This window comes from Phocoena phocoena, chromosome 12 (assembly GCF_963924675.1).
Source record: "Phocoena phocoena chromosome 12, mPhoPho1.1, whole genome shotgun sequence".
In the NCBI taxonomy this organism is placed as follows: domain Eukaryota; kingdom Metazoa; phylum Chordata; class Mammalia; order Artiodactyla; family Phocoenidae; genus Phocoena; species Phocoena phocoena.
Window position 1 is genome coordinate 49,355,012 of NC_089230.1, and position 21,363 is coordinate 49,376,374.

At 39.8% G+C, this 21,363-nt stretch overlaps 1 protein-coding gene across 1 annotated transcript in view; it reads right to left on the bottom strand.

Moving 5' to 3' along the window:
- Positions 1-21,363, bottom strand: part of FIG4 (FIG4 phosphoinositide 5-phosphatase) — a 136,008-nt gene that overhangs the window by 68,022 nt on the left and 46,623 nt on the right. The window contains exons 6-14 of the mRNA XM_065888453.1: positions 21,067-21,215; positions 17,951-18,079; positions 15,572-15,672; positions 14,157-14,319; positions 13,616-13,713; positions 4,972-5,105; positions 3,615-3,731; positions 1,784-1,829; positions 590-738 (exon numbers count right to left, since the gene is read on the bottom strand). Coding sequence (XP_065744525.1) covers positions 590-738; positions 1,784-1,829; positions 3,615-3,731; positions 4,972-5,105; positions 13,616-13,713; positions 14,157-14,319; positions 15,572-15,672; positions 17,951-18,079; positions 21,067-21,215 — 1,086 coding nt within the window. The remainder of the gene's footprint in view (positions 1-589; positions 739-1,783; positions 1,830-3,614; positions 3,732-4,971; positions 5,106-13,615; positions 13,714-14,156; positions 14,320-15,571; positions 15,673-17,950; positions 18,080-21,066; positions 21,216-21,363) is intronic.

The following is a 21,363-nucleotide window of genomic DNA, read 5'->3' on the forward strand; positions in this document are numbered from 1 at the left end:
CAAACCATATTCTTTCCTAGAAATACACGTTTGAAACTTATGTTTCTTCAAGTGCCTGTTAAAGACATTTTAGTGCAGTGATATCTGAGGACCTGGCCATTTGTAAGCTCATCACTTTTTTTTTGACAGAGCCTTGAGTATCTCAGAGGACCTGTAACAGCGATCACTGCATTTTCAAGAAATGGTACTTCACACAATGTCATGGACCCAACGGACAGTGAATAAACAGTATTCCTGACTGAAGAATCAATGTTTTATCTGTCTTATATGTTTAATTCAAAATATATGAAGGCTTATTACTTTTCTTTCCTAATGCAGTCTGGATTTGTTTCTTAAAAAACCCACTAGTTTGGATTTATCTAAAGTACATAATGTTTATTGATAATTAACACAAATAGGAAAATAAAAACCATGGTAACAATACACAAGGCTTTAACAGAAATATATATTACCAAATTAATTTGAATAATGTCTTTTAACAACATGGTTTTTGAGAAGCTGAAAGGAGAAACAAGTTCATAAAAGTCCTTATTAATCAGGTTTGCTTTCTGTCATTACCAGCAATCGAAAGTCAGAAAATAAGGCTTACCTAACTGCATCTGTATCAAACTGTAGATTCGGTTTGTCAATTAAGCCCAAGGAATACAGCTGATAAGCCAGAGCACATTTCCCCACCATAAACTGTGCTGTGTTGGTGCGATCCAAACAGTCCACACAGTTGGTTCGAAGAACACCAGTCTAAAGAGAAACACCTTGAACTGTCATTCATTATTCAGTCACCAAAACTACCTCCATCCTACTTTAGATTTCTTTAAGCAATAGAAGATAGCTGCAGGCAGGGTATTATTCCTGAACAAATAATGAAGAACATTTTTTTCATTATAAAAGGTTGTATTTGCTGTTCACTTAACACTGCTGCAACAGCATCATTGCACCCTCTAGTCTATATTTGAATTATTTTCTTTAGTTTAACAAGATAAAAATAGCTAACATTTTCCACATGTATCAATTAGTAAAATATGTGCTTTTTACCCTGATCTATCTCCTTTACTGTACAAACTAAAATATTCAGTGCGTGAGGCCATTTCATTCTTAAAGCATAATTAATATATATACTGTTGTATTTGGTTCATTTTCCAAAGTCTTTCTAATTTATTCTTTTCACATTTCTGTTTATGGTTCTATTTCCAATAACAAAATTTATACTATATAGAAAAAATCTGTGGGCGATTATTATTTCAGCTACACATCCTTCACAAGAGTTAAACACTAGCAGTAAGGCTTTTAAAACTCATTCTCAGGACTTCCCTGGTGGCGCAGTGGTTAAGAATCTGCCTGCCAGTGCAGGGGACACGGCTTCCAGCCCTGGTCCAGGAAGATCCCAAATGCTGCAGAGCAACTAAGCCCGTGTGCCACAATTACTGAGCCTGCACTCTTAGAGCCTGCAAGCCACAACTACTGAAGCCCACGTGCCACAACTACTGAAGCCCACACGCCTAGAGCCCGTGCTCCACAACAAGGGAAGCCACCGCAATGAGAAGCCCGTGCACCACAATGAAGCATAGTCCCTGCTCACCGCCACTAGAAAAAGCCAGCGTGCAGCAACAAAGACCCAACGCAGCCAAAAATAAATAAATAAACATATTTTTTAAAAAAACCTCATTCTCAAATGATTAATAATTTTGCATTCAATAAGCAGTATCTCTCTCCATGGTTGCTTTCAGAAAACATCATACACTGTGGATACAGATTCTATTCATTATTAATACAATGTCATCTATACCTGCAGGCGACCAGTGGAAATCACACATCCTCCTAGTTCATTCCACCTGTGTTTAAAAATACATGCTTTAATTAAAAAATTTTAATAACATAATCTATATTCATATTTGGTACTAGCTCTTTATTAAGAATCAAAGTAATAGGGCTGAATGCCCCTGAATAATCAGCTGATTCAGTTTACTTTCATTCTCTCAGGAAAGTGAATATGCAAGTCACAGAGATGGAATGCTATCCATGCTCTAAAGGGAGACCAGGAAAGGAGCATCTTAACCTGCTCCAGCCCTACACTCTTAGCATTTTGTCACCCATGTTCAACCAAAATCTCTCGTGCTTTAATTTAAGCGCATTTCCTGTTTGGTCTCTACAGACATGACTAATAATTGCAGGGCAACTTTATAATAAAATCTTCCAAGCCTGATCCTTCTCGCCTCAACGTCAGGAGGCCCCACCTCCTCCAGCTTTTCTTCATGGAGCTTTGTTACAGTCCTTCGGTTGTTTTTACAGTCTTCCTTATTATTTTCTTTCCTACATACTTTCTCCACGTGCTAATGAATGCCTGGGGAAATGTTATTACATAAGTACTATATAATGATATTACTATTTTAATTATTTAAAATATTTTAATTATTTAAAACAAGGTGCAGTGAAGAAAATAACACAGCAGGCCTGACTGCTATCCTCAGAAAGGCCTGCTTACAAGGCTGGCCCTTGGCTGCAGTCTGGAACTTCAGTTCCCACCATTCCCAGAACAGACAAGAGTGGCTCAATGTGCCTAAGCCGTCTGTAGAAACAACATGGTTTGCTGAACATCCTTTCCTTCTGCGAGTCTGAAATTTTGGAAGCTGCCAGGCAGAGGCTGCCTATAGGACCACCTCCAATAAAAACCCTGGCACCAAGTCTTTCATCATCTCCCCTGGTTGGTGACATTTCACACACACATCACAAGTCGCTGGGAGAATTAGCACTCTCTGTGTGCCTCTAGCAGGAGAGGACTCTGGAAGCATGCCCCTGATTTCCTCTGGACTTCATCCCGTGTGCCTTTCCCCTTGGCTAATTTTGCTTTGTTTTGTCTGGTAGTAATAAATCACAGCCAAGAGAACAACAGTATGCTGGGTCCTTTGAGTTCTCCTAGTGAATCACTGAGCCTGGGAGTGGTCTTGGGGACCCTGGTCACAGGTGCCCCGAAATTCAAACTATAACAAAAGGATTACTTGCAAAGATGTACACATTAGGAGTTGGTTGTTTTTTGGTTTTGCTGTGTGTGTGTGTGTGTGTGTGTGTGTGTGTGTGTGTGTGTGTGTTTTACCATTATAGTTAACTTTACTAACTGAAAATAAAATACTGGAAATATATAATATTGGTCCCTTAAAAGATAAATAAAGCACATTTGCTTGATCTGAAGGTGCTCACAAAGTAGTAATGAGGAAAGACTTGTGAGCAACTAACTATAATACAATGATACATTTTCATTAAAATGTTAGTTTAAATACTAATGTATACACTGGTTTATTAGAAAATTTTTCCTGCTCCTATTTAATACTGAAGAATAGAATTCATTACAGAAAATTTCACTTTACAGAAATATTTTATGTAATGTTTATTCTAAGAAGCAAGAGATTCCATGGCTTCCATCTCAGGGTATATACCCGCAGAGGAAACTGCATGCCATCGTGAACGTTCATTCCACAGTCACATGGGCTGCGTGTCTTGTCTCCCCAAAGGAATAAAGTCATCCATCTTCCAAGGAGTCAAACTGCTCATATTTAGAATATTTTTTATCTGTAAGAGCAAAATTCTTGATTTCTTTTAAGGTTTTAAAACACCATACATACTTTTCATCTGGCCGCAAAATGCTACAGTATGAATCAGGGCGGTTTACAAAGAAGCCTGTTTTCTTCACCACACTTTCTGCAATCACGTTCAGGCGATCCAGAACATTACACAGCTTGCTGAGGGCAAGGAGGAAGAATGAGAGAAGTGAGAACAGCCCACGTCTTCATACATATTTATTCTCACATCTAAAGCAAAGTCTACAGTAATGATACTCAGGGATTTAATTTTTAAAATCTCTGGTTTGTACTCAATAGGAACATTGTAAGAATTAATTTCTGGAATGCAATGTGTACTCAATAACTAGCAAGATTTGGCACAAGGAGACATGAAGGGCCCGTAACTCGATAGCAACTATTGGCAAGCCTTAAACTCGGCACATGACATCCCCCTGCAAGAGCTCTTCCCAAAGCCTTTCACTCCTCAAGAGTGCAGTCAGTTAAATATGGATTCATGAAATGTGAAGAGAGCACAATGCACAGTGTAGTGGAAGGGGAAGAAAACACTGGAAAATAAATTACTACTAATGGCACCAACCTGCAACCAGGCTTATACTATGGGAAAGTGTGTGTGTGTGTGTGTGTTTCTGTGTGCGCACGCGTGCATGTATCTATAACTACATTAAAATGGTTCAGAAAAAAGTACAATGAGTCAAGTACAAAACAATACAGTGACATTTAAAAATAACGGAGACCTCAATATGAGCCTAATGTTTGTATGACCCCTGGTAAATGAATGCAAGTTCCTTGGATGAGATGAGTTTTGAATCAGATCTTGACAGAGAGGCGGGAAAGCAGCCAGTGGAGGGCAGGGGGAAACAACAGGAACAAAGGTTCCAGAATTGGACCCTGGCTGCTGCACTGGGGACAGAACATGAAGGTTAGCTTTTCAGGAACAGAACAGCCCTGGGAATAAAGAAGAAGTTATGCATTCTGGAACCAACCAGGTGATGGGGCTTTAACATTACACTAAGGGGTTTGGATTTACTATAAACAGTCAAGAGTTAGCGCTGGTTCATCCATGCATGAGATAATCTGAAAGTGGTGTCTGAGAAAGTGATTAAACAGGGAGAAAGAAATAGAAAAAAGTGAAACTAATGCCTTTAAGGAAAAGCAGCAGAGTAAAGATGTTCTGAGCTCACGAGATACTTCAAAGAGAATTTCTAAACGGTAAAAATGCTGGGCAAAAAGAATTTGGTCAACTAATTTAAGCCCTCAAATTATACACCAGCAGTTAAACAGCCCCTCAAGCCGGTTCACAAAGGAAATGAAAAAAGTAACATTCACTTTACCAGAGAGATCAGCTATTTTACATCACAAGAGGAGGAAAATATAACCAGACGTATGAGCATCTGCTCACCTTTTGGTGTACTTGGCCATATCCCAAGGAATATAAATAATCGTGTGCTCGGGAGGCAAGAACTGGTTGAGGTAGGTCACAGCAGCTACGAGTTCTTCACTCAAAATTCTCTCATGCTTTCTTTTCTCTCGTTCCTTTACCAAAAATTAAACATTTTCAGTGTTCTAACTACCTTAAATCAGAGGAACAGACTTTTAACATAACTTTGCCACTAAGACAAAAAGCTGAAGTGCTAAATATACAAAAATGAAACCTACCTACTCAAATTAAAATAATGTAAAGAAATAAATGCATCACTGAATTACAGTCAACAGATAATGAGCATTAAAGACTCAAGGAGATCAGATTTCTTCCTCATAACCTCCTACAGTCCCAAGAAGCCCAGCTCACCCTACACAGGCCTGTCCTACACACTACACACTCCACACTCCACTTTGGCAAAGGAGAACTTCCCAAGGACCAGGAGAAAGGAACCTCCAACCCCAGCCAGCTAAGGACCAGAGAGTAATCAACTGGGCCTAGATGGCTAATCCCCAAACTGGCAGAGTGGAGAATGCTTTCGCAGGCTTCATAGGCTTTTTTTTTTTTTTTTTTGGCTGTGTTGGGTCTTCGTTGCTGTGCGCGGGCTTTCTCTAGTTGCAGCAAGCGGGAGCTACTCTTCATTGCAGTGCGTGGGCTTCCCATTGCGGTGGCTTCTCTTGTTGCGGAGCACGGGCTGTAAGCACGTGGGCTTCAGCAGTTGTGGCACATGGGCTCAGTAGTTGTGGCTCACGGGCTCTAGAGCGCAGGCTCAGTAATTGTGACGCAGGCTTAGCTGCTCCGCGGCATGTGGGATCTTCCCTGACCAGGGCTTGAACCTGTGTCTCCTGCACTGGCAAGTGGATTCTTAACCACTGGGCCACCAGGGAAGTCCCGTTCATAGGCTTTTAAACTTGACTCTCATAAAATCCCCGTGAGGTAGCCAAGGCAGCCATGTCTTCCCCTTTTACACTGTGGCTGGATGAACTGAAGCTGAGAGGCGTTCATGGGACTAAACCTGACTGTCCACCTCCTTTCCTGCTGTAGCTCCTTAGATATCATACTGCCTCCCATTCAAGAGGAGCTGGTGCATAGTGTCCAGTTTTGTGGTTGGAGTGCTGGCTCTGCCTCTTACCAGCCACATGGCCTTGAGCAAGGTTCTCAACTTTCCTTGGCCTCCATTTCTTCGTCTGTAAAATGGGTAACAGTAGTATCTCACTTAAAGGATTGATGTGAGGTTTAACTGAGATGAAACATGATAGTTTCTTATAAGAGCATATGACACATGGTAAGGATTAATAAAAATTAACTTTATTGTTATCCTGATCAGGACTTCACATAGAAACAAACAAAAAACAATTAATTCAGCAATATGGATACAGCACTGAGGTACTATTGCTGGCATCAAAATAGGTCTACACTGTTTTCAACCATGGTGATTACTTTTCAACTGTCATGAATTTAATTAGATAATCACTGAGGAAACAGAAAAGGGGTATCTATTTTGCACAGCTGTATGTATGGAGGAATTAGGTAAGAATTGATTAAGAACAGCATTAAATCAGTTTGGGATGAACAAATATTTAGCTTATTTTTACATCTGAGAAAATTAAATTGTATACCTGTAATTTTCTCAAAAGCACTTTAAGCCAACTAGAGAAACAAAAAGTTTTTGAATTTCTTATATCAAATCTGACATTTAATGAGACAGAGAGATAAAGTTATTTCATCAACTTTCAATCATGTCTATGTAAAGAATCTGCTTTATGCATTGTCTGCCCACAGTGGATTAGCTAGTGGATTGTTTCATTGACCTTCTTTGGTCACAGACCCCTTTAACAACCAGATGAAAACTTCACATATGCAAGTGATTGTTTCAAAGGGTTCAGAGACACCCCCCCCCAGTGGCCGTCCATGGACCCGGGATTAAAGTCCTCTGATGTACAATGACATCAGATCCCTGGTTGGCTTCCTACTGATTCCCAGTAGAAGCAATGACAGTATAAGGATTGCTCCAAAATGTCTGACAAGCAGTGTCTCAAACCTCCACATGGTGGAGTGGAGGGAGGGCAGGAGATAGTGCACAACACAGGGCAAAAGAGAAATCAAGAAAAGTATTCCACTTTAGACACTTCATACGGAGGCAGAATAAAGAGTGAATATCCGTTGATATCGTGCTACACACACACGCACACATACACACATTCTTTGACAAGTTAATGAGGAGTTCTAAGTGAACTGAATAAACATCTTCTTTTATCCTATGAATAAAATAATGACAAAAACAACAGAACATTTTTTTCTATTCTACAAAACAGCAACTTAATCTCCAAACAATTTTCTAGTTATTGCCAGGATTTTTATGGCAATGAAACAATAAACAAGGACAATTTTAAAACCCACTGACTGCCCTTTAAATATTAAGAAATAAATGTTCATTTGAGAAATCTGGGCAGGAACACTTTACAGCCACACGTATCTGGTATTATATTTTGAACCTGCATATTTAATAGAGAAATAGATTATTTCAAACATCATAAACTGAATTTCCACTTAACCATAGCTTTTAACCACACTATAAGGACTCTGTAAAATATGAAGAAAATTCACTAATTAAGGTCGATGTTTATGTTCTAGTGATAACCTTGTAATTTAGTGCTTCAGCAATCATTTATTTCTATACTAACAATCTCTTATGGCTTATAGTTTACTAGAAAAATGTTCATGAGGGTTCTTATTACTAGAGTTTTCATTTTTGAAGTTTTTGATTATGTCTCTTATAGCTGTTGTTCAATATCAGGCTGCGGTTGTGGACCATCCACCTATTGCCGTATGTTATTCTGAGTTGATGGGGGAGAGACGTGAAAATGAAACTTCTGAACTGATGTGAACCAAAGTCTAAAAAGATGTATTTAATACCTGAATGATTTATTTTACAAAGTCAATCCCTGATAGGATGCAATAATTTCATAAAGCAAAGAGCAATAAAGGAAGAAATAAACCTTCCTGCCTCACTGTCCCCAGCCCCTCCTGCCCACTCCCCTCCTCCGGAGCCACACGCTCACAGGCACACACACACACCCTGCTCCTCTGAACACTCGCACTTGGTTCTACGGTCCTTTCCCCGCAACTGGATCTTGGTCTGTGCCCCCCTCCTGGGTGGCTCCCAGTACCTGTTCCTCCTCCACTCTAGCTAAGCCATCCTTCCCACCCTCACATCTCAGATCAAGTCATCACCACAGGTAACTCCTCTGCCTTCAACATGTCTTATCCAGAACCTCTTTTATTTTCAGATGGCTTGTTTTAAACACCCCACCTCACCAGGACCCCAGTCCACCGACAGCACTGCTTTCTTCATCACCCTCTCCAACACTCCCCCTCCTCCAGCTCAGGTTTCATGGTCTGCTTCAATTAGACTTCCGCCAACATCCAAAACCCCTATTACCTGTCTTTCTACATCACGCCTGCCTGGCAGAACTGAACGAACCCAATTATCTACTTCCTCTGTGCTCACAGCCATACACAAGCCCTGCCAGGAAAAGTCAGGCAATAGCAGAATTTAAGAAATCTTGGGGGACTTCCCTCGTGGCGCAGTGGTTAAGAATCTGCCTGCCAATGCAGAGGACACGGGTTCGATCCCTGGTCCTGGAAGATCCCACATGCCGCGGAGCAATTAAGCCCGTGCGCCACAACTGCTGAGCCTGCGCTCTAGAGCCCGCGAGCCGCAACTACCGAGCCCGTGTGCTGCAACTACTGAAGCCCACGCACCTGGAGCCCATGCTCCGCAACAAGAGAAGCCACTGCAATGAGAAGCCCTCGCACCACAATGAAGAGTAGCCCCTACTCACTGCAACTAGAGAAAGCCCACGTGCAGCAACAAAGACCCAACGCAGCCAAAAATAAATAAATTCATTAAAAAAATAAAGAAAGAAATCCTGATCACCAACCTGAAATTAGCCCTTAGCATTTCCTGGAGGTCTCTGGTCAATCCACCCTCACACATACATGAAGGCTGTGAAACTTCCACCACCCTCAAACCTCTGCTCTGAGCAGGTGACCATCCCTCTTACCTTAAGGAGAAGTTAAAGTTATCAGGAAGGAGCATGTACGCATACACAACACACACACACACACACACACACACGTACCCTTACTATTCTCTGTTCTCCCATTAAAATAATTCCTCCCTCCATGTTTCAGATTTCCTCCTTTCTGAAGCACACGATGCCCCTGATCGTCCTTTCTCTCTCCTGTGTTTTATACCTCTCAAGGATCCCAAATGGATCCTTCCCACAGGCTTTTAAACACAGCATTATGCTCTCTTAAAAAAACAAACAAACAAAAAAAAACAACATACTGATGAAAACACCAACTCTTCTTCATTTCTCGTTAGGTACTTCATTTCCCCAGGACGAGGGAAGTCCTCCTACAGGGAGGACTTGTGTTGGTAACACAAGGAGCATATTTCCTGTTTTCATCTTACTTGACCTGTCAGCAGCCTTTGCCACTGTTGATTGCTTACTTCCTTCATCATGAAACATGCTTTCTCTTTGTCATAACACGGCGCTCACCTGGTTTTCCTCCTACTTTTCTGTCTGTTCTTTCCCAGCCTCCTTTACAAACTCTGCCTGCTCTAACTGGACATTAAGAGCTGGGGGGTCCTCAAGACAAGACTGGAGGCTCTTCCCTCTTGCCACTCTGAACCCTCTAAATGGGCATCACCTCCATGCCCATGTCTTCAAATATCGCTGGGACACACATGAGCCACAAAATCACATCTCAGCCCAGACCTCTCTCCTGAGCTTCTATCTCACACACTGGCCACTCACTTGCCAGCTCCTCTGACAGGACTCAATCCATCTCAAACCTCAGCACATCCAAACCATACTCACCATCTTCCCTCACAGACTGAGTCCACGGTCCCTGGCTCAGTGAATGGCATCACCATCCATCCACCTGATACTCGCCAGAAACCTAGGAATCAAGCCTGACATCTCCCTCTCCCTCATATCAGACCCAGCTCATCACTGAGTCTACTGCCTGTGTCCACTTCTCTCCACCTCTACCACACCACCCAAGTTTAGGCCAGTTACCCTTTTCTGGATAATTCTAACAGCCACCTATGTGGTCTTCCAACATAGACTTTAGCCTTGTACCAATCCATTCATTCTCTAGATTGAGGTCAGGACAATCTTTTCAAAACAGAAATCTGATCACCATCCTCTCAGCCATACAAAACCTTCAATGGTTTTGGAAAGTCAGGATAAAGACCAGACTCATTAACACACCCTACAAGGCTCTGCATGTCTGGCATAACTCCCTCATCCTCTGGGACCCAGCCAGACAAGCCTTTTCTTCCTTAAATCCACCAAATCCCCTCCTGTCTCAGGGCCTTTGTACCTGCTGTTTTCTTTCTTCTTGGCCTTGTTAATGCCTCTTCGTTCAGGCTGAGCTGACTCATCGCTTCCTCAGGAAAGACTTCTTTCCCCTTATAAGCTCTCATAGCATCGTAACCCAGTGTCGGTACCTCTGCATCACTTCACCATCTCCTCTGTTAGACTGGTAGCCCTGGGAAGGCAACCACTGCTTCTATGATTGCCCTGGCACAAAGGAAACCTTCAAAACTGCTTGTCAAATGGTGGACTAAATGGACATAGGATTACTTGGTTTTTGATTAAATTGAATTATATTTACTAATCAACTTCTCAGAATAATCTCAGATACTACTAGTTTGTCGGCCAACTGCCACAAACATAATATAACAAAACCCTTGCTTTTCATATACTCAGAGTTTTCCTGGCCACAGAATGAGATTCTTCCATTTCACTTCACTGCAACAGAGACAGCTATGATTTGCTTTTAAAATATAAAATTCAGTATCACTTTATTATTGGTTTCTGATTTTTTTAAACATCTTTACTGGAGTATAATTGCTTTACAATGGTGTGTTAGTTTCTGCTTTATAACAAAGTGATCAGCTATACGTATACTTACATACCCATATCTCCTCCCTCTTGCATCGTCTCCCTCTCACCCTCCCTATCCCACCCCTTTAGGTGGACACAAAGCATGGAGCCGATCTCCCTGTGCTATGCAGCTGCTTCCCACTAGCTATCTATTTTACATTTGGTAGTGTATGTATGTCCATGCCACTCTCTCACTTCGTCCCAGCTTATCCTTCCCCCTCCCTGTGTCCTCAAGTCCATTCTCTACGTCTGTGTTTTCATTCCTGTCCTGCCCCTAGGTTTTTCAGAACCATTTTTTTTTGGTTCCATGTGTATGTGTTAGCATATAGTATTATGTTTTTCCTTTTCTGACTTACTTCACTCTGTATGACAGTCTCTAGGTCCATCCACCTCACTACAAATAACTCAATTTCATTTCTTTTTATGGCTGAGTAATATTCCATTGTATATATGTGCCACATCTTCTTTATCCATTCATCTGTTGATGGACACTTAGGGTGCTTCCATGTCCTGGCTACTGTAAACAGAGCTGCAATGAACATTGTGGTACATGACTCTGTGAATTATGGTTTTCTCAGGGTATATGCCCAGTAGTGGGATTGCTGGGTCGTATAGTAGTTCTATTTTTAGTTTTTTAAGGAACCTCCATACTGTTCTCCACAGTGGCTGTATCAATTTACATTCCCACCAGCAGTGCAGGAGGGTTCCCTTTTCTCCACACCCTCTCCAGCATTTATTGTTTGTAGATTTTTTTGATGATGGCCATTCTGACTGGTGTGAGGTGATACTTCATTGTAGTTTTGATCTGCATTTCTCTAATAATTAGTGATGTTCAGCATTCTTCCATGTGTTTGTTGGCAATCTGTACGTCTTCTCTGGAGAAATATCTATTTAGGTCTTCTGCCCGTTTTTGGATTGCGTTGTTTGTTTTTTTGATATTCAGCTACATGAGATGCTTGTAAATTTTAGAGATTCTTTGTCAGTTGCTTCATTTGCAAATATTTTCTCCCATTCTGAGGGTGGTCTTTTCATCTTGTTTATGGTGTCCTTTGCTGTGCAAAAGCTTTTAAGTTTCATTAGGTCCCATTTGTTTATTTTTGCTTTTATTTCCATTTCTCTAGGAGGTGGGTCAAAAAGGATCTTGCTGTGATTTATGTCATAGAGTGTACATGCCTATGTTTTCCTCTAAGAGTTTGATAGTGTCTGGCCTTACGTTTAGGTCTTTAATCCATTTTGAGTTTATTTTTGTGTATGGTGTTAGGAAGTGTTCTAATTTCATTCTTTTACATGTAGCTGTCCAGTTTTCCCAGCACCACTTATTGAAGAGGCTGTCTTTACTCCATTGTATACTCTTGCCTCCTTTATCAAAGATAAGGTGACCACATGTGCATGGGTTTATCTCTGGGCTTTCTATCCTGTTCCATTGATCTATATTTCTGTTTTTGTGTCAGTACCATACTGTCTTGATGACTGCAGTTTTGTAGTATAGTCTGAACTCTGGGAGCCTGATTCCTCCAGCTCCATTTTTCCTTCTCAAGATTGCTTTGGCTGTTTGGGGTCTTTTGTGTTTCCATACAAATTGTGAAATTTTTTGTTCTAGCTCTGTGAAAAATGCCATTGGTAGTTTGATAGGGATTGCACTGAATCTGTAGATTGCTCTGGGTAGTAGAGTCATTTTCACAATGTTGATTCTTCCAATCCAAGAACATGGTATCTCTCCATCTGTTTGTATCATCTTTAATTTCTTTCATCAGTGTCTTATAGTTTTCTGCATATAGGTTTCTTGTCTCCTTAGGTAGGTTTATTCTTAGGTATTTTATTCTTTTTGTTGCAATGGTAAATGGGAGTGTTGGCTTAATTTCTCTTTCAGATTTTTCATCATTAGTGTATAAGAATGCAAGAGATTTCTGTGCATTAATTTTGTAACCTGCTACATTACCAAGTTCACTGATTAGCTCTAGTAGTTTTCTGGTAGCATCTTTAGGATTCTCCGTGTATAGTATCATGTCATCTGCAAACAGTGACAGATTTACTTCTTCTTTTCCGATCTGGATTCCTTTTATTTCTTCTTATCTAGTCGCCCTGCCCTCTACCCCAGCCTTTGACCTGACTGCCTACTCATATACACAAGATACGTTGACCAGTGTACTCTGACAAGGAAGCACAGAATTATGAAGCCAGGCCACCACTCTGTCCACCCGATCCTTGAGCTACAACCACACCCAATTTCTGAATCTAGTCTTTAGATCCCACTACCACATATTATCTTGCCCAGCAGATCCTGTGGATGGTCAACGAAGTGGTTGTATCAAGGCTAGGCTGTGGCTGTTTGACCTCCATGCTTCCTTCTCCAAGCTGTCCTAGAAGCTGAGGCAGAATTTCACCTGCACCTAGTTCACCCCAGAAAATCAGGAGACTGACACGCTCATTGCTCTCTTCCCTAGGGAACACACCACGGATTCTGGCACGTACCCAGGGAAGAGGCCACATGGAATCAGAGGCCAAAGGACAGCGGCTCAGACAGTTCAGACACCGTGAGCCATCACAGCATGATAAATCCACAAGTCTCTCCTCTGGGGAGAGGTAAAGCAGGCTTGTTAAACCCCTCCATGTTGTCCAGTGTAACTGAATTTCATAACCAAACAGATAGCACGTCATACCTTCACTAAATTTAAGATGATGATGGGGGAGCCAAACCTCTGAAGCATCTGGTCAAAGTGAAGAGCAGCCACATGGGCAAATGGATCTGCCTGATCCACTGGGGGGACAAAAAAAATGAGTTAAGTACCAGAATGAAAACTGTAAAGAAAGAATAAAAGAAGTACAGTGTTTTGTTTTGCATTATAATGTTTAAAGAAATGCAATTCAACTAATCTTCTGGTAGTTTCATGTCTCAAATTCCTCTCAAGCTTATCAATATTCTTCATGTATTTATTGAATTTGAATGATTCTTACATTTCTGAATATAAATAATTACATTTATATCTTATAATATAGATAATTTACTAGTGGCCAAAATTAAAAATACATATATAAAAGTTATTGCATAATAATATTAGTAGTCCTTCTTCTAAATGATCTACTCTTCAGTACTAAAACTTCATTAAAACCCAAGCATTTATGAGATTTCTGTGATAGTAGTTCACTATCTCTAAATGTGGGTAAAGAAGAGTTACTATTAAAAAAGACTGTTCCACGCACATGTAATAGGTGGCTTAGGCATCATAGTTGAAATGTCCTGAGACCAGTATAAGGGAACTGATCCTCTAACTTGCACGTAAGAAGAATAACTTCCTGCAGTAAAAGACATGACAGAAGCATCGCAGAGTATTTGTTCCGTTTCCACTTCATTTGCAACATCACCCTGGAAAGAAAGGTGCATTTAAAAATATTTTATATCCTTAGAATTTTTTAATGGAAAAAATTTCAAGTACACAATGAAAATATAATTCCTAGTCTTAGAATGCTTTAAAAGAGGTAAATGTTGATCAACATTCAATGTGCATATTAAAAAAAGGAAAATCATTAAAATGCAATAAAGGAAGCAATTAAAAATAGCAGAGAATAGACAAGGGAAAAATCAAATTAAGTAGCTAATAATACAAGTAATAGATAGAGAACAGCTTGAGTGATATAAATGGCAGAGAAAGAGACCAAAAAAAACCAATCACATGAAATTATACAGGAGGTTAGGAAGACCAGTGAAATATAAGAATTCAATTCTGAAGACCAAGGAGGAATAAAAGGACAAAAGAAAGAGATTCCAATAAAAGATGCCTGACGGAGAGGAAAAAAAAATCTTGAGATAGCTTTACCTATAAAAGTATATGATGATATGACAAAGAATAATTTTAGAGGCATTAATAATGTACCTGTTTAATTACCCTTGAAATATTCAAAAGTAAAAAATAGAGTTGCAAAATTCTGCTTTTTTCTTAAAGTACCAGTTATAACTATGTTCACTGCTGATATAATTTTAAGAACAAATGTTGCTATTTTAAGGCAGGATCAAAATGCAATGTCTTGCTCAATCTGTCTACTCAATCACACATCTGCCTAAGATTCAAGTTGTCTGTTGCAAAGAGAGATGGAACACTCAAAGGACATTACATGACTGAAGGCAGGACAGATAAATTTGTTGTTATTTTCTAGGGATGAGTAGAGAAGGAGTCTGTCTTGAGCCAAACGAAAGCAGAGGGAAGGGGGTAAAGGGTTTCCCATGCCTTGCTCTACTCAGTCTTCTTATCAAGGATGCATTTCCAACGAGTGCTCCCCTCCAATTATTCCTTGGGTGGAGGTGCTTTGCTATTTTAGTCTCTCCACTAAATATGTACTACATTTTTTCATATATTACAGAAATGACTCATCCTCCAAAACATTAGACATTTCATAACCCCCTAAGGTATTGCATAACTCTAAGATAGTTGATTTTTCAGAATATATGTACATTAGTCATATTTCTCACAAGTTTCCGATACTCTAGAGAATTCATTATTCTCTTGATGATGTCCCAAACTAAGAAATTCCACTTTCTAAAATTCCACTTTGCTTCACCTGCCAGCAAAGCTGATGTAAAAAGTTAAATCGCCAGCAGTGTTGTTGTTTTCCCATCTTACCTCACAGTTTGCACCTCTCTTGAGAAAACGGGTCCCAGCGAACTTACTGGATCTTCTAGCTATTAAAGTGACATACACAGGTCGTCCATAGATCAACAGCTCTTGGAAATCAAGTTAAAGCTGTTTAGCATTCATGACTGTCACACCAAACCAAGAGAATCATTGCACCCAATATACTTTGTCCAGTAGGTTAAAGAACACCAAAAAGCTCCACCCAAGAATGGAACAACATTGGGTCTAACTGTTCTTTCCAATTATGCAGGTATTAAGGCAAAAACGAACCCACTAAGGAGTGGGTTCCATGAACTTCAGAGGAAATGGTAACCAGATGTAGGGTTATTGGCCAAGGGAAGACCTGTGGTCCCTCCTTATAGCCAAGTATGGATGTAAACAGGTACAACTAAACCTTCCTTAGTCTTCAGAGACCATATACCTGTCAAAGTGAGCAAATGTCACTTAACAGGGTGCTTGAATTATGAAGCAATAGATAACTCTGAGGGAATGGAGTTAGTATAATACAGTGAGAGCACCCAAATTTGTCACCTAACTGCAAAACTGAACACTGGGAACTGTTTAATCAAAATGACGTTTATTAATTATGTCACCTTATTTAACTTTCTGAGCCTCCATTTCATCTTCTGTAAAATGGTATAAGTACTAAAAAAACGTAACCAATTTTATTAGGTGGTTGGGAAGACTAGGTTAGGTAATGTGTGTAATGGTTACTACTGCCTGGCCTATAGCAAACGTTCAGTAAACAGCAATGACTTTTATCTCATATAGACTTCCAGAATTCATTAAATGCTTGATAAGTGGGAGACTGGAGTCAACATTTCAACGAACGAGCTTTAAAATTATAATCTATGGTGCTATTCACTACTTTAAAAAAACCCATTTATTGTACTTAATATATGCCAGGCCCTGAGTTAGCTCTTGAGAAATACAAAACAGTTTAGAATTACCTTTTAGAAACTGTCTTTAGAAACTGTAGCACATTTCTTTTAGTGTCCTTGGTGGTGAAAACTGTGTGCTTTTACAGGTTGATTTTACTTTTGGAAGCAGAGTATTTCAGAGCCAAATCTCACTATTCAGTGAACGATCAAGCAGATAATACCACTCACTGTTTGAAAAGGATTATAAAGTAATGAGCCATTTCAAGTGTAGCACACAAATCTCACTCATCTTCATTCCAGACGTCCTCTGTGTCTTCATCTAGCCTCTCCTTGCCCTCATTTGCCACCAAGAAGGCAGCACAGGTCCTCTTCAAGGCTAATCTCTCCAGCTCTACCCCGACTCCACTCCTCCCAAAAGGTCTGATGCAAGAAAGCATAATATTGGTTCATCACATTCACCCACTTAATGGTCTCAAAACAACCACTCCTTTAAAGTTTTCACTCTAGGTTTTTAAAAAACCTAGAACACAAGGAAGAATGTCAACTAGAAAGCAGGCTAGGTGCACAAATGCCCTACATGATCTCAAAAGGGGACAGGAAAAACCTAAACACCACTTCTAGAAAGAAGACACTGCCTTCCTAAACCTCATAACGTAATAGCACACGTTGAGAGGTTTCAACATAGCAAAATTAAATAAAAGGACAAAAGGTATTTAAAAAATTGAACTCATCAGCTTAACCCAAGGCTCAACCTATGTCTATTTAATCTATTATGCCCTAGTCCAGACCTTCATTACATTATACCTGAACCACTGCAATCTTTTCCTAACAAGTGTCCCTTTTTCTAGTCTCATTTTACTTAATCCACCTTGAAAATAGCTATCCACTCAAGCTTCCTAAGTACTAATTTGTATGTTACCCTCTTGAAAAAAAACTTTCAAAAGCTCTAGCACCAAACCCAAAGTCCTTGGTCCGACCACCAAAGCAATCTGGCGACTGGCAGTCTGACTCCCCCTAACGATCTCCTTCTCACTACACTACCTCCCAGGGGTTTTATTGATATATACAAGCCACAAGTACACTCCCATGAACTTTTCCATCTCTACATTCATGGTGCTTCCCCAATCCACAATCTTATTGCCAAGGCCTGCCTTTTGACTGAGGCCAGGCCAAGTTCAACTTTTCCTGTGAGCCTGCCCCATCCTCCCCACCTGTGAGGGATTCTGCTCCTTCTCTCCGGTAAGAATGATACTTACTACCTGTATCACTTCCTATGTACATAGCGTTTTCTTCCTTGTTATTTGTCTGTATACATAGTAGATCTGCAGTCCTGTTTGTATTTCAACTACGTGGAATGCATAGGTAATTATAATCTATCTGCTGGATGCATAGACAATTGTAATCTTATAATTCATACATAGCTTTCTACAAATCGGTACAGCATAAGTTTAATAATATGTATCTTAATTTTTTTAAAAAAGGATACTTGACTGTCCACAGAACCCATGAATAACATACAGCAGCCAGTCACGATGGACAGTATTTTTAATTATATCCAGAAGTTCGCCGTTCCACACGTACTTCATATAAGGCTCACTACAGATCCCAAATACACCTGAAAAATAAGAGTTGGTATCAGAAAGATAAGGAAATTGGTTGACATTCATTTTTAAGTTCTTAAACTTTTGTTTTTAATTTCAAAATGCCTGATCAATATCATTGCTGTTTTCAGTAGATATAACTCATCTCGTTGCCCAGAACACTGTGCTGATTCTGTACAAAGTTAAAGAAAACACACATTTTCTGATTTGTGAGGTTTTTTTTGATTTGTGAGTTTTTAACCTAAGAGAGAAGAAAACAGCTGGGAAATTAAGGAGACGTGTACAAATACATGAATAAGGCCGAGAGACAGCAAGGACAGCAGCTGGGAGCATGGGCTCTGGTGTCAGAGTGCCTGGGTCCAAATCCAAGCTCTGCCTCATCAGCAGGGTGACAGGTGTGACCAAGAGGGTTACTTACTCCCAGTGCCCCTGTTTCCTCATTTGTGCCTGTATCCTGGGATTGTTATAAAGATGAGATAAGTTGATAATGTACATAAAGTGCTCAGAACAAGTCTGGTGTCTTACTGATACTTCCATAAGTGGTAGTTGTTATCATATCAAGCTTTTTCTATACAACAAAACTAATTTCATCAAGCATGATTTCAGGATATCCAAATAAATTTATTAAACATCAATGAGTTTTACAAAACTTATATAAAGTACAAAATAAAACAAGTATATTTTAAAGATAATGGCTTAAAAGATCGTTACCAGTTCTGGATAGAGGCAGTCAATACTCTTTTTCTTCTCAAAACATGTATGTTAAGAGTGTTTATATACTATGACAAACACTTTGGTTTTATTCATAAAAACTAAGCCTTCTCTACCTCTTCAATGACATTACAATGAGCATGAATAATGGATTGGAGTCCTGTCTTTGTCACTTACCAGCTCTGTGACCTTTGGCAAGTTACGTAACATCTCAGAACCTCAATTTTCTAAACTGTGAAATGATGGTACTACTCACTGCAGAGATATTATTCAGATTAAAAAAATAATATATGCAAAGTGACTAACTTGCTGCCTGACACATTCGAGATTTTTTTTAAATGTATTATTTTCCTTTTCTACCTACCCCGATACCGATTACCCTCACCCTCTCTTTCCTATCAGTTTCCCCTGTGTAGAAGGAGGATAATGCATCCCTCCCCTACAGAAAAGATGTCTATGTCCTAATCACCAGAACCTGTGAATATGTTATGTTACAATGGCAAGAAGGAATTAAAGTTGCAGATGGAATTAAGGTTGTTAATCAGATGACCTTAAGATGGGGAGACTATTCTGGATTGTCCAAGTGGGCCCAATGTAATCACAGGTCATTTTAAGTGAAAGGGGGAAACAGGAGTGTGTCAGAGTGATGTAATGTGGGAAAACCCTCGGCCGGCCATTGCTGGCTTTGAAGATGAAAAGGACAAGAAAATGGATTTTTCCCTAGGATCTCAAGAAAGGAACGCAGCCTTGCTGACACTCTAACTTTAGTCCACTGAGACCTCTTTTGGACTTCTGACTCCCATAAGATAATAAATTTGTATAGTTTTAAGTTACTGAGTTTGTGGTAATTTCTTATAGCAGCTATAAAAACCTAATACACAGTTATTCATATCTATCAAGTAGAACTGCCTGACAGATAGTAAAAAATTAAGTAGCTTTCAGAGGCTTAATTCAGATCCCAGAACAGATATTCAAATTCAGATGTGAGATGAGACATAGTGCAAATTTAGTAATACTTTTAGCTTTTCTATTACTAAGTATGATATTTAGAAGAAATGTGACAAATATTCAGGCACACATTATTTTACCCTCCACCTGTCTCTAGTGGCACAGGTTACAATCCAGATGTCTGAACCATGGCAAATTTACGTGATCTAGATGTTTTGGGGTAGGGAGGGTGCACTGGGTTTGGCCTTAGCTCAAGAGATATTCAATCTAATAAACTAACAAGAGTCAAGGCAATAACAGAGATGGCATTCAGTCTAAGTAACAGTCTAAGTCTTCTTAGAGTGGACCAGAACCTTTGGCAAAATGCTAAGAGTACAGCCTCTTTCTGTGTGTCCTGTAAGGACAAACCTTCTGGAACTTACATTCTACCTCTGCACTCACATCTCCATCACTATATAGAAGTTGCACTGAGAAAGGCACCCAAAGACACTACTAACTTTTTATGTTTCCATAGTAAGCCCAATTCAGTTAAACAGTCTTAAGTTTGAAGCAATTCCTTCACAACATTAACTCTAGCAATGTCTCTGGCTTTAGATTTCTAGACCAACCCCCAAATCCAGGGATAAAGGGACCAATACTATTCTGTGATTGGTTAGTCCCAGATGTCCAGGGCCACCCTAGACTAGTCACACACACGTCCTGCAGTAATCCCACAATGGTCTTGACAGAAGCAGGGCTTGTGAGGGACCAGAGGGGCAAGTTGAGACCAGTCAAAGTCAGAACAGCCTCTGACCTATCGCAATGGTTCCTCTAGACACTGGCCTTGTGATCTTAATCTCTAGGCCTCAGTTTCCTACTTAGCCTTTATTTCTTTCAAAGTAGCATTATACCTACTGAGCAGAGTTTTTATGAGGATTAGAGATATGACATATAAATGTCTAGGATACAAGAGGCAAGCCATGGTAACTGTTTTCTAAAACTCAACCCATACACAATTGGTCTCTATGAAGAAAAATAAGGTGGTGATGTGTATTCTCCAATATTTAAAAAGAAAATTCTCCATTCAAGGACTAAACTGAATGTATTCCACAAAAGGTGCATGAAATTTTGCTAGAAAACATCAGTACACAATTTTCTGGCTTGCCCACAAATGAAATTCATTTGGTGATGCATGATCTCTATAAAAATGAATTGGTCAAGTTCCTATACCTGAAACAACCTGATATACGGACAAAGAGCAAAGAGGAAAGGAGAAATATGAGGGAAATGTGAGTGAATTTAATGAGATGCCGTTTCATAGATGCCACATTAACATATATTGGATGTGCTGAAAACCACCTACCGCTTCCACCCTGTGTAATTAATCCTTCATCTTCAAAGATGTCGAAACTCTCCTGGCGAGTCTGGGTCGTTTCTGACTTTAACATCTCCAGGGGCATACGCAAGACAGTGAGATTATATTGAAGTGAGTGGGACAAATCATAGCTGTAACTGAGAAAAGAACTGAAACTTAATAAGAATTAGAAAAGCAAAACATATTTCATAGTCTTGGCTCCCAGAAGGAATTAAAACCTGTGAACTAAATTACTTAGCACCTGTTAGTTCCCTTGGAAGCAATGCTGTACAAATAAGCACATTA